Genomic DNA, 13,481 nt, shown 5'->3' with positions numbered 1-13,481 from the left:
CTCTTGCTAAGGAGTAAGCTCACCAGATGCTGGTTGGGTTGAAGTACAGTTTACTAGGGCGCTGATGGATAACTTAATCAATAGATCAATGGTGGTGTTATATCTTGAATAAGGCATGATACATTCTCTCCTCAGTTCTCTGCTACCTGCCGCTCAGCTAGAGTGTGCGATGTCATAGAGCTAGGATGTCTATGTATGCTTGAGAGATGAGTTGGAGTGAGCAGGTTGAGCAGCAGAAGGCTACTCCTGGTGGGGCATTTATATGGCACGGACATTACATCTACATTACATCTGTAACCTGGAACAGAGACTTTTATCTTCTAATAAATTTCTTCATGAAACCTATGTGACCTGCCTACAGAGGATCTTTCTTTGACTGCAACAATGGCGACGAGGGGAAACTAACCTACGCATGAGTACGTTTGAATTGGAAGATCAAGTTTACCTGAAACAGGTGAAAGGATATGGAAGAGAAAGATAAAGACTGCAAGAAACTAAGAGAAAGGAGATTAAGATAAGGTGAATAATAAAAGAAAAAGAGTAAAGAGATTTTTGCCTGCAAGAAAAAGAAAATGCCCTTAAGCCCTACCAGTATTGTTTCCCAACTGACAGTCTACTTAATTGTGAGGGGCATTTTTGGTCTTTCAAATTCATGCATTCTCTTATCGTGATTCTGGAGTTTTTATTATACTGTCTCATACAGCTTTGGGACAACAGAAGTGTGTTCATCGTTTTACCAAGATATTCCGGTGTGGAGTGAACCGGCAGCACTGTCATTGATGGAAAACATGATAAGGCGTTGATGATCGGAAAAAAGGAAAGGAATACTACTAGCTGGCAGTGCTGGTAATGAAAGCAATGAAGTACAAAGCAAGCAAAGAAAGCGAAGTGGCAGTAAGTGCGTTCAGCTGTTTTGTGGGCTCATATGCAGTTTTATTGGTGCACGTATTGGAATTACTTTTGCCGCAACGGTATACTGTGATTTGGACAGGTGGTGAGCAACTGACAGCATTTGAGTGGACTAGGAGGATTTACTTTGCTACATGAATTGTGAGAAACGGGTGCATTGAGCAGTGAGTCAATTTGAATTTCAGAATGTTTGGTGAACCGCAGAATTATTTTGGTTAGGAGCCCGTGTGACGCACTGTCATATTAAAGCATTAACTTGTGCGTGTGCTCTTATTTTAATGTTTACCGTTGCAATGCGAAACTGCCATGTGTTGCGGCATTTAAATTTGCCACGCATCTGTTATGCACGCGATCACCACCATCTCGAGCACCCGTCATCTTGTTCCCACACTTGCCACCGCAACTGTGAGATTCTTTGTGACATATGGCAGTGTCGCGATGTGGATGTGTGATGTGAAGTAACCAAGCGGCGGAGTGACGTGCTGCCATTGGTGATGCTAGAGGCCATTTTAGGACTTATGGCTGCAACGCCAACTACAGCAGGCCTTCGGTCATGACGCAGCATGCAAAGATCGATCATGGAGCACAGCGGACCTTTCACTGTGATGCACCACACCAAAAGGAAACCACGGCGATGACTAAAGCAAAGTTAATAGGTTTCAGGAGATAGCCGTGTGCAAGCAGGCAACACCGCAGTGCCTGTCTTGTTCAAGGGGTGCCAAGAGTCGGAGTCCAGCCTGGAAGTGTACTGAATCAAGCTTTGTCGTGTTAGGAGCTGAACTTGGCAGGAAATTATTAATGCAGGCCACGGTGACCACTTTATTTATTTTCATTTATTATCTTTTGAGATGGACTTTGGTGTCAATTTCTTATGAAAGATTGCTAACTGGTGTACTGAATATTGTCTTACTTGCAATGATGTTTGTTATGTCGTGTTTGAGTAAAGTTGTCAGTAATATTTATAGGGTTTGCATGAGATGCAGGATGGTAGCTATTTGTAATTATATGATATATATGCTTGTGAAGTATTGTGCAAAGTTATCCGAAAGGAGCAATGTTATATTGATGTCATGTTGGAAATCCAGAAATTGTGTTGTTGTGAAAATTATGTTTTGTAAGAGTAGTACTGAGTTTATAATTTCCTTGGTGGTGCAAGGCTGGTGGGAAAGGGAGTGTTCCTTACGTTGAGTTCAATTTTATGTAGTATCCTTTTAGGATGAGCGAGGGTGAGAGATTCCCTCTGCCTACTGCTTTAGTGAGCATTTTGTTATGCGTGATCATTGCTTGCCTACTGTTGTGATGTGCAAGTGTGGGTTGAGAGACACCTTTTACTTTGTTTTTCCTTGGTCACAAGATGCCCTAGGTTGGAATGAGTGTAGGTTGAGAGATACCCTTTTCTTTAGACACAAGATGCCCTAGGTTGGAATGAGTGTAGGTTGAGAGATACCCTTTTCTTTAGTCACAAGATGCCCTAGGTTAGGCTGAGTGTGGATTGAGAGACACCTTTTTGCTTTGCTTACTGTTGTGTTCACAATATTTCTTAGGGTGTGGGTTGAAAGAGACCCATCTTCTGAGTTGTGTAGTGTCCTACTGCAAGGATGAGCTTGGGTTGTGAAATAATCTATGCCTACTGTAGTTGTGTGTGTGGTTGAAAGAGACCCTTTTATATGCTCACAAGATGCCCTAAGTTGGGATTGAGTGGAGGTTGAAAGATACCTGTTGTTTACTTTTTGGACTAGAGTCGCAATAGACCCTTCATGATTGTTTATGATATCTAAGGTAGGAAATGTCTTACATCTTGAATTAGGCATGATCCATTCTCTCCTTAGTTCTCTGCTGCCTGCTGCTCAGCCAGAGAGTGTGTGAGTGTGTGTGTGATGTCAGAGTTAGAATGTTTATGTATGCTTGAGAGATTAGTTGGAGTGAGTAGCAGGAGGCTGCTCCAGGTGGGGCATTTATATGGCATGGATATTACATCTACAATACATCTGTAACCTGGAACAGAGACTTTTATTGTCTAATAAATTTCATCCTGAAACCTACCTGGCCTGACTACAGAGGATCTTTCTTTGATTGCAACAGGTGGGCTAAGAAGCAGTCCAGACAACTGCTCATAAGAAAGCAGCTCCCTAACTCCGCCAAGGTAAAACCATATTGTACAATGTATATCAAGATTAAGTAATGTCCCCTCAGCAACAAGGCCTGAGGACAAGCATCAGATGTGTGAAGAATGATTTGATTTAAAAGGACCTCTGAAAGTATTTTGGGGGGGAAAGGTGCGGCAAGTCCTCAAAACCACCTTGTTGTTACAGAAAACCACAAAATGCTCTGAGCAGCAAAGGGCTTGCAACTCACTGATCAAAGTTATGGCCAACGTCTTCCATATAAGAAGCTTTACATCACATAAAGTCAATGACTCAAATTAATTATGCATCAATTTGGCCAGGTAAAGGTCCAGGAAGGCCATGGGTGCCTGACGAGAAGAAATAGTTATGTAGGCTGTCAGATGTTTTCACGATAAGTATCACATGTTCAACGACACACCCATTTCAGTCAGATAACACAAGAAATATGTAACGCCATGAGCAGGAGAGTGGTTGACATTATTTGCTAGTGCCCAGTGGCAGCATCTCAGCCTCTTAAACTGAATCCTAGTAAAGAAACTCTAGACAGCCACCTCGAACACCACAACCATGGACGAAAGGGCGTTCCTTGGAGAGGAGTTAGTTATGCGTCTGAAACAGATGGAACAGGTCAGAAAAGCAGAATTGGAATTGGTTATCTGACTCATGACCAGGAAAGAAGAGTTCCTCAACCTTTCAGCGCAATGACCTGCAACACCATGCGCAGAAGGATAGCTAGGCTGAATAATATAGTGACATTCCAGCTTGGTACATTCATGCTGAGATGGGGAGCTGGGCTTGACCTGACTATGCAACAGAGTCAAGGGAGTATACTATGTTTTGGTGCCAGGAGCGGTCTCAGATTCCAACGCATGCACCAATTCCCTGGACCTTAACAACTAGATCAAAACGAAGCACATTGTCTAACACTTTTAGACAAAATATTTACATGCCTCAGTGCTTTCATTTTACTAGGAGATACTCGCACTACCTGCACTGGGTTGGTAAACAAGATCTCCATATTGGGTGAAAAAGGTCCCTGAATAGGGTATATTCCAATATCACTAGTAGGAAGAGTGCTTCCTACAGGTGGGTATTTGTGTAGGAAATCGATTAGCATAAAAGGAGTCAGGTTCTGCAGGCCCATTTACCAAAAAAAGGAAGGTAGCAAGTGTGTGCATACATCCAGACAAGGAGAAAGTGGCCATATGTGATTTACTTGTTCAAAGCGCCAATTTACCAGCTTTGAAACAGCTTCCAGTCACACCACAGGTTGGCAGGTTACCAAGAAGGATGACTATGGCAAAGACTCACCTAACGGGGCAGGGTTGCTTGAGAGGGATTTGTGGAAGGAAACAAGTTGTAAAACGCTTATAAGAGATAGATTAGCAGTGAATAATATGATTTTTTTTCCTGGAAGTCACATCAGAAAAAAAAAAGACATACAGTGTGTTTTTGGCTCTATGGTGATTCACTTGTTATAGTTCTGATGCACATAGGCCAACAGCCACAAGCATCACACCCCCAGAGCCCCCTTCCATGGCCACCAAGCCTTCCCTTATCAGATGTCCTTAAATCCATCCCCTGACAGCAGATGGCTCACCTTGAACTCCACGATCAGCATGTGGAGAGAGGCAGACTGAGGAAGGATAGTGGCGTTGTTGTGTAAGTGGCCTTCCACTGCAGTCCTTGCGTACCAGAAGTAGAGATTGTGCCAAGGTAAGAGGCTTGTGGTGAAAAATGGCTCGCCGATGAGAATGGACACCTGCACGAGAAAATAGCAGTAAGATGACAAGCTTCAATTTATTTATTTTTATTTTATTTTGAAGGTTTTATATAGCGCTGGCTAGACCCAGAGGCATCAGAGCGCTTTACAAGATAAGGATAGTAAAAGGCACGCTTGCTCATCAGTTTATAATATGTTAGAAAGAGCATCCTCACGATAAGAATAACATAAGTTACTTGTATTTCATTGAATATCACAGTCAATCAATATTCTTTATTCAATTTTAAAGGTAAAATCATAAAAGTCATACACAGTATGATACATTACATACATGAAGACATCAACACTTATTACAATCCAACTTGCTTTAAAACACCAAAAAGACAGCATGATAGAAAATAACATACCGTGAAAGTAGTTAAGAACTGTAAAAACAATAATGCAGGTCTCACTTGATTTAAATATCACTGTCATTAGGTATCGTGACCAAAGGCATTAAGAATTACTGCTCTCTTTTCAGACATATCTTTTTCTCTTCTGCTGGAAGGTTCACAACAGACAGCAAATATGTGGGGTACACTTTTCTCTGTGCAAATAGTGTAACTCCTTTCCACAAGTGGAGGAACTGCACATACCTTAAGAATATAATAGAATGTGCCACACCTGAACCTGGTATATGTATATGTGCAGCTAGGTTGGATGATTGTAGATGGGTGTTCTTGAATTACATGCTTTAGTAGCTAACGGCTTTGCAAATGTGTTTAGCTATGAAGCACACGGCATGGTTGAATTTTTCTTCTTCTTAAAAATGCTTTTTGATGGGGCCACTGAGTACTCGTAAGGTTTCGTTGAGTGTTACTAGAAGGGTACTAGTGGAAAGCAGTCACACAAGGAATCAAGGTAATGCTATTTTGTGGTCAGAATGGAGAGCTGCTTTGAAATCTTGGAAGATTTGTTAGCGGCACACTGCCTGTATTTTGTTTTTAGGTCTCGCCTAGCGACGCATGCGCTGCGCGCTTTGGCGAGATCTATTATTGTCGATTTAGCTTCCGAAGGGGGAGAGGAGATGTGCACGCGCCCGGACAGGCGGTGTGCACGTGTACGGCTCGCATGCACTCACTCCCTCAGGTGGCTAGGTGTGGTGCAGCGGCCCGGGCAGCTGACTTCGGAGCACAGGGTTCACGTTTCGATCCCCGGCGGCAGCTCAGCACCATGTGACTCTGGGCAACAGCTCACTTAATTTCCACGACGGCCCCCAGCGCCTTGAGACCCGTAAGGGTGAGTAGTTTGCGCTTTACAAATACGGATTTACTTCTCTCTCGCATCCTCCTTGTGTCTCTTCTTGACACCCAGCACTCACTCACTGACTCTCCTCTGCCATCCTGTCTCTCTCGCTTTCTCTCATTCTCTTCTGTTCGTGCATTTTACTTCTCTTGCTCCAAGACCCAGAGCCACCCCCTTTGTAGCTTCTACCTGTGCTCCAAATGTCTCTCCTTCGTCTCTCTAATTCCTCCCTCCTCCTTCCCCTTTTCATATTAGGCCGGCCCTCTTTTCATCTTGTGCATCAAAATACCCTCCTCTATACGCCCTTCTCTATCCCAGCCCTTCTGTCTCCCCTGCACACCGATACTTCTCCTGTCCACCCCTTGTCTTCCTATGGCTAGCCCCGACTCTATCCCCTTCCATCGTCCCTCTTTTAGTTGTCTCGTGAGGCACTAATACCCCTGCCATGCCGCGTGCACAGCTCTGGAGCGCCCGCGTGGCTCTGGAGAACACGCGCCGCTGGTCCAAGCTCATCTCCTGTGAAGTCACTGTAGGTTTTGATTCCCCCTCAGTGAGCAGGACATTTGTATGTGCCCCTTAAGGACCCTCTACGTTAATTGGCTTCAGACCCCACCGCATGGCTTTTGGGGCTGGGGGACATCCAAAGTGCCCCCCCCCCCTTCTTTGACAGAGTACCTGTTGTCCTTGCTGGCCATATTTTGTGGGACCGGAGATGATGTCACTGAAGCTTCTAGTGAAGTGCAGCTCTTTACCCGTCTCATTCACTGTGCACCAGCCTTCCCTGGTTAAAAGGTTCTGCCAGCTTTCCATCACCACAACCTTTCACCTCCATGTGTGTCAGAGGTGTACCTGTACTGTGTGTGTGGCGGCAGACAAGGGTGGGGCCTGTACGCATGCCTGTCTAGGTGCAGCAGGGAATTTATTTTGGCTTTCCTGCTTTTGAAGGGCAGCAATAGACAGTAGAGGAAGAAGAAACAAGCTGGGAACAGCACCAACACAGGGGCTATTTATCACACAGCAGCTGTGCAAGACACTACAGTGAGTAACTTGCACTTACTCTCTCATGGTCTCCCATATGAAGAGTAATGGAAAGGTTATGCAGCATCCACCATCAAAATGGAGGAGAGGGCATCACGCTGATCACTCAAGGCTTTTCTTTGATCCGCTCTAGACATCCAGATTTTGAAAGGTCCCAATACCATCCAATGAAGTCTTGAGAAATAAGATTAGATGAGAATTTTCTTGTTAAAAATAAATCCAACAAGCATTTGCAATACAATAGGTCTCGCATGTACGCGTGTTTGAGCAAGTGACATTGCAAATAACAATGCCTTTTATTTTTGTTTTAGTTTTTAAAACATAAATAAAAGGCATTGTCATTTAGAATGCCAATAGTTTAAACTTGCATAAATGCGAGACCTATTGCATTGCAAATGCTTGTTTAGTTCTGCTCCAGTGGAAAAAAGAATGATCTTCTGCTGACCTCACATTGCATTGAGGCTTCTTTTGTATGGAGGAGGTGATGATATTTAGCAGGAGACCAAGGTTGTCTGATTGGTTCAACGTAAAGTAGGAGGTGCAGAGGTCTCATTGATGCAGTGATCTATTTCTTCCTACTGTATGTGTGTATGTGCAGCTTAATTGGATGATTGTAGATGGGTGATTTTGGAAGAAGGCATACAGTGGGCAAAAGCCTGCAATACAAGCTTTAGTAGGACTGTAGTAAAGATGTAATTTAATCATTTTGTTCCCATGGAATCCCGTGCAACTCAGGGAAATCTACTTTGGTAATACAATCCTATAATAAGCATGTTCAAAGCCAATAGGTACGCAAGCTCTTGGCGTTGCCAATGGTTTCAGCCATGTTGCACTGCAGTGCGGCTGCTGCTCAGCATGGCTGAAGTGAAAGAAAACCATAAAGCTTTGTTGGGATCTACTTCGTCCTCTTGGTAATGGGTCTCCCCGCGCTCTGTGAGTATTAATGGTGGGAGGAGGAACTGAAGGGTATGTCAAATGCCATAGCTCAACTGAAATCCAGCAGGGCCGGATAGCCCTTTTATTGCACCAATATTTCACCAGTGAGATGGAGGCTGCTTTTAAAGCCTAGGGCCACTCTTGGTGTTTTTATCACTTTCCCCAGCTCGCCAACATTAATAGAAGCAGATGCAGGAAGACTTCAAGAGAAAGAGGGATGGGAGGAGACACTTTGTCTCTGCGCCTGCGTCCTCCTTTCAAATGCAGGCTGGTTGGTGCTACACAGTGAAAGGCGCCTGCAAGCTTCAAACAGCCGGTCCATCTTCGCGAATGCACTGTCCCTAGGGCAGACATGAGATCGAGCCTGCAATGGGAACAGTCCATTCAGTGTAATAGGGTGCACTATTTCGGTCTGCACCAAATGCTCCTAGGTAAATGTGTGCCACAGTGAAGACTATGGCTTTGTGCTCTATTCATTATACAGGACCTGACTGCTCATTCATCTTTCCTCTTACCCTATTGCTGCTTCAAAGTGGACTTAAGGTAGCAATAATAGGTTATAATCAAACAATGGCATCATGTGAGACACTAAGTCTACCACGCTGACAATTACACTTTCACAGAGGCACCAACAACGTCACAGGGGAACAGACAAATGGACATCTACACGGTTACTGGTTAACTACCACCAGAGCACCAACAACATATGGGGACATTGACATGGTCACAGTGACAAAGGAGCAGTGGCACTAGGACACTTACAAGGGGGGGGGGCTCGCACAGGGCACTGGCAAACAGGAACTGTCACTAAGATACTGACGCAGTCAAGTCAACACTGACATTAGGACACTTGTACTGGGAACATTGAAACCGCAGCATCGATACTGGCGTGGCAGCACTAACACTGGAATGCTGACATGGAGCTTGAAGACTAATGCAGGGACAATGACACCAACTGTTTCACTAAGCCACTGAAATAGGGATAACAGGATACATGGATAAAGAAACTAAGATAGTGACAATAAGATACAGGACCAGAACAGTGACACAACATAGGGACACCTGACTGGGGGGGCGAGATTCCAGTACACTGACATGTAGATACTGACAATGGCCATTAACACAAGCCACGCCGACAATGGGACACAGACACTCGGTCACTGACGCAAGAGCAAAGACGCTTAATTTGAAACAGTGACACTGGAACACAGACAGAGAGTACAAACAATGATGCCGGGGCAATGGCACTTGTCAGTGACTGGGGAAGACTGACAAAGTAATGTTGTGATACTGACACTAAGACACTGATTTGGACACAACACTAGAACAGAAAAACCACAAAGACACTAACACAAGAGCAGTGACTGAGGGACACAGCACCTAGGTACTGACTTGGGTCACTCACTAACACAAGGAGACATACACAAGAACCCTAACAATGACACACTGAGATAAGGTCACAGGCATTGATACTGACACACTAACATGGATACAGAGCACTATCACCCTCCCTGGGGTTACCTTCCACAGCCACACAGCCTGAATACAGAAACAATGACAATGGAACAAGAGGACATTGACACAGAACCTTGAAACTAACATGGGTAGAGTGACATCAACACGGGATGCTGACATCTACACATGGACCATATATAACATGGAAGAACTAACATGGGGACATTGATCTGGGAAATGACATTACCAATGGGCCACTGGAACACAAGTGGATTGGAAAATAGGAACACTGACAGGGTAAACAAACACAGGGAACCCTCACATCAATGAACTAACACTACATGCCCTAATACAGACATGGGGTCACTGATCCAGGAACATTGGGTGAAAATATGACATGAGGATACAAGAATCGGGACACTTACAAATGGATGCTACAACACACAGATACTAACACAATGAAATTATATGACACAAAAGCATCAATATTGAAGCCCTGACACTGGTAGCTGGCGACGGAGCACCAACAGTGACACAAGAAACTGCCAGTGGGGACCCAGACACTGGGGCACCAACATTTGCACGTTGAGATTGATGTGGATAACTCGGATAGAGGGATACTATCACAGGGATACTGACACAAGAATGGATTCAGCGAGACAGGAATAAAGTGATATTGATACTGACACTGAAACCCTAGCACAGACATTAGGAAGTCCATTGCTGACGCTAGGACACAGCCACAGAAACCGGGGGACACTGACACTGGAACAGTTAAACTTATATGAGGACCCAGAGATTGGAATAGAGGTATTGTGACAGTGACAAAAATATTGGGATGAGGATATTGGCACTGAAACTGGCAAAGATACGCGTGAATATGGGGACTTCGACAATGATACAGGGGTACTGATATTCTGACAGTGAGGTGGGAATACCGACAGACGAACATTGAAACTGAGAAACTGACACTGCAACGCTGACCATGGGACTTGAGGATGCAGACATTAGACATATAATTAAAAAAAGTATATATATACTTTTTTTTGTAATAAAGAATAAAAATGAGTTTAAATTATCTTTTTGTATCTTTTCTATGATTACATAGACATAGGTTATTTGTTGGCAGGACAGAACCTGAACAGGTCAGATTCAAAGAAATATAGGTCTTGAAAGAGTTTTTGCATTTGTATTTCTCTTCCCTCCCCCCTTCTCTTAGACCTCAAATCAACTACAGGGGGGGCTTCTCTCCTTATAGTATTTCTACTAGTTTTTTACCGCAGGCTTTATAACCACGTAGAGTATTTTAGTGACTTTACTCTTTTTGTGTGATCCCGGTTCTTGTTCATGACTCTCGGTATTCTCTCACAATAGCACACTCGATACAGGTTTTCTGGATTCTATCTTTCCTTGCTTTTTACTTGTACTTTGTTCTGAGCCAATATGGATGGCTTTAAAACCTTTGGCTTTACAGATGAACTTTTCTCTACACTCATTGGGCAAATCTCAGGAGCTAATGGAGACAGTAGAACCAAAATAAGTGATAACAGTGAATGGATGAAACTTCAGAACTTAAGGAAAAAGGAAAAGAGAATGGAGTCTCATGCCCACTTTGTACTAGAGTATCTTAAGGCAGGAGCTATACCTTCAGGCCTGAGAGTTAGAAATATACCGGCCCTTTTTGTTGAGGTATGCCAATTCCTGGAGCGGTGATCGCAGATTGCGAACCGCTGCTCCAGGGATTGGATGATCCTGATAATTGACAGTTAAGGAGATGATACAGATCCTTAATCACGAGATCCTAGAATTAGAAGAAAAACTGAAAAAGAACACTAGTGTAGAAGAGGCTAAAGATAAATTACCCGGTATCAATCAAGAGCTTTTGGAGTTTGAAGAATACCTGATACAGAAAAAAAACAGACAAACTGAAAAAGACATTCGTTGGTTTACTCAAGAGAAGGTATATCCTTACCTACAAAGCTCTTACTATCAGGAGGACCATTTTGATAATGGATCACATAATCCACGCACCTATAGGAGGCAGAAAACACTGACCTTCTCAGATACTAACTCGTCAGATTCTGAATATGAAGGCCCTAGCAATAGCGAGGGTACACCTTACAACCACAGACAATACAGGGGCCAATGTTACAATCAGCACCCACAAGGAGGATCGCCTTTCTTACAGGTAGGGAGGGGCAGGGGACGAGTAAGATTCCAGAGACAAGAAAGGAATCTCTACCCTCAGACAGAGCCAGTACATCCACAACCGTACATGAGGACACGAAACCATCAATACTGGAAAACATAGAAAGGAAAAATTCAAAACATGATAATATTCCTATTTTTAATCTGTCTAGCCACTCCCTTTCCTCCGCGGAAATTGACATCTTGAGCAGAGGGCTGTCATTTGTTCCTAGCACACAGCCAGACATTTTTAAACTTAATAAAGATCTTTTCTCCTTCTTCCGGAAAATTCGGCTGAAAAGGTATACATCCGGCATTAATTCATCAGAAGAAGAAGAGATTAACTACTCTGGATGTAAGCCTCCGTCTAAATTTACTCCCTCTTTAGACATGGTAGGGCCAGAAGTGGCAGTTTTTGAAAAATCTGTCCTAAGAGAAATTGAAAGGATCACCAAATATGTTCCTAGGACTACTTCCAATCTGACAGCCTCTGAGAGGAAAGCCCTTAATAACCTACAAAATAACACATGTATTACCATCAAACCTTGCGATAAGGCAGGTGGGATAGTTATTATGGATAGTAACACCTACAATGAGAAAATGAGAGCTATGTTGTCAGTACCAGAACATTACATCAGTACCCAGAGATCGGTTCAGGCAAGTCTAAATACATTAATTAAAACCAGTACAACTAAAGCTTTCAATGATGGATACATCTGCCAAAAGGAGTTTGACTTCCTTAATAAAACCCAAACAGTGACACCTGTCCTATATGGAGTCCCCAAGACACATAAAAATACCATAGACTCACCCATGAGACCGATTGTTTCATCCATTAATTCCTGTACTGAACCACTCTCGCAATATGTGGATTCATTTCTATGTCCCCTGACTAAACTCTATGCCTCCTCCATTAAAGATACTGGACACATGATATCGAGCATAGAACATAAACCCTTCAATAGTGAAACACAATACTTGGTCACACTAGACATAGAATCACTATATACAAACATCCCTCAAGACCAAGCAGTAGAGGCAGTGGCAACCCTACTAGCAAGAACTCCGGGTGAAAGACCTAATGAGTTCATTCTTGAATGCCTTGATATTGTGCTGCACAATAACTACTTTGAATTCAAAGATAACCTTTTCCAACAAATCAAAGGTACCAGTATGGACGCTTCATGCGCTCCTAGTGTAGCGAATATCTACATGGGCGAGTTTGAACTCAAACATATTTTCAATGAGGTAGCCCCGTTCTATGAGAACATACAAGTCTGGCACAGATTTATAGATTATATTTTTTTCATCTGGTCAGGAGATGAACTAGATCTCCTTCAATTTATTGAGTGGCTCAATCTTAGCAATGAGAACCTAAAGTTTACAGCCAAATACTCACCAGACAAAGTGGAGTTCCTAGACATTTGGATTGAAAAAGGAAGAGGCAACATTGAGGTAAGCCTTTATAGAAAACCCACGGCTAAAAATACGATATTACATCATAGTAGTTTTCATCCTAGTTGCCAAAAAGACTCCATTCCCTTTGGGGAATTCCTGAGAATCAGGCGTAACTGCACTAACTTGCAAGAGTTTACATTACATGCTGAGGAACTTCAAAAGAGACTACTTCTTAGAGGCTATCCAAGACGGTTAATGCGACAATCTATGAAGCGCGCCAAATATTACAACAGAGATGCGCTTATTGCTGGTAGAGACAAACAACCATTGGAGAGAATAGTCTGTGTAGTAAACCATTCTAGTCTTAACAACAAAATCCAACAAATGCTACAAAAGAATTGGAAAATTCTCAATGTCAATGAAGA

At 43.1% G+C, this 13,481-nt stretch overlaps 1 protein-coding gene across 2 annotated transcripts in view; it reads right to left on the bottom strand.

Moving 5' to 3' along the window:
- Positions 1-13,481, bottom strand: part of PRMT7 (protein arginine methyltransferase 7) — a 654,823-nt gene that overhangs the window by 219,890 nt on the left and 421,452 nt on the right. For both annotated transcript variants that reach the window (XM_085637728.1, XM_085637727.1), the window contains exon 14: positions 4,636-4,797. In XM_085637728.1, the coding sequence (XP_085493854.1) occupies positions 4,636-4,797 (162 nt within the window). The remainder of the gene's footprint in view (positions 1-4,635; positions 4,798-13,481) is intronic.

Source organism: Triturus cristatus, chromosome 12 (genome assembly GCF_964204655.1).
Source record: "Triturus cristatus chromosome 12, aTriCri1.1, whole genome shotgun sequence".
Classification (NCBI taxonomy): Eukaryota; Metazoa; Chordata; class Amphibia; order Caudata; family Salamandridae; genus Triturus; species Triturus cristatus.
This window is presented reverse-complemented; position numbering and strand designations above follow the sequence as displayed.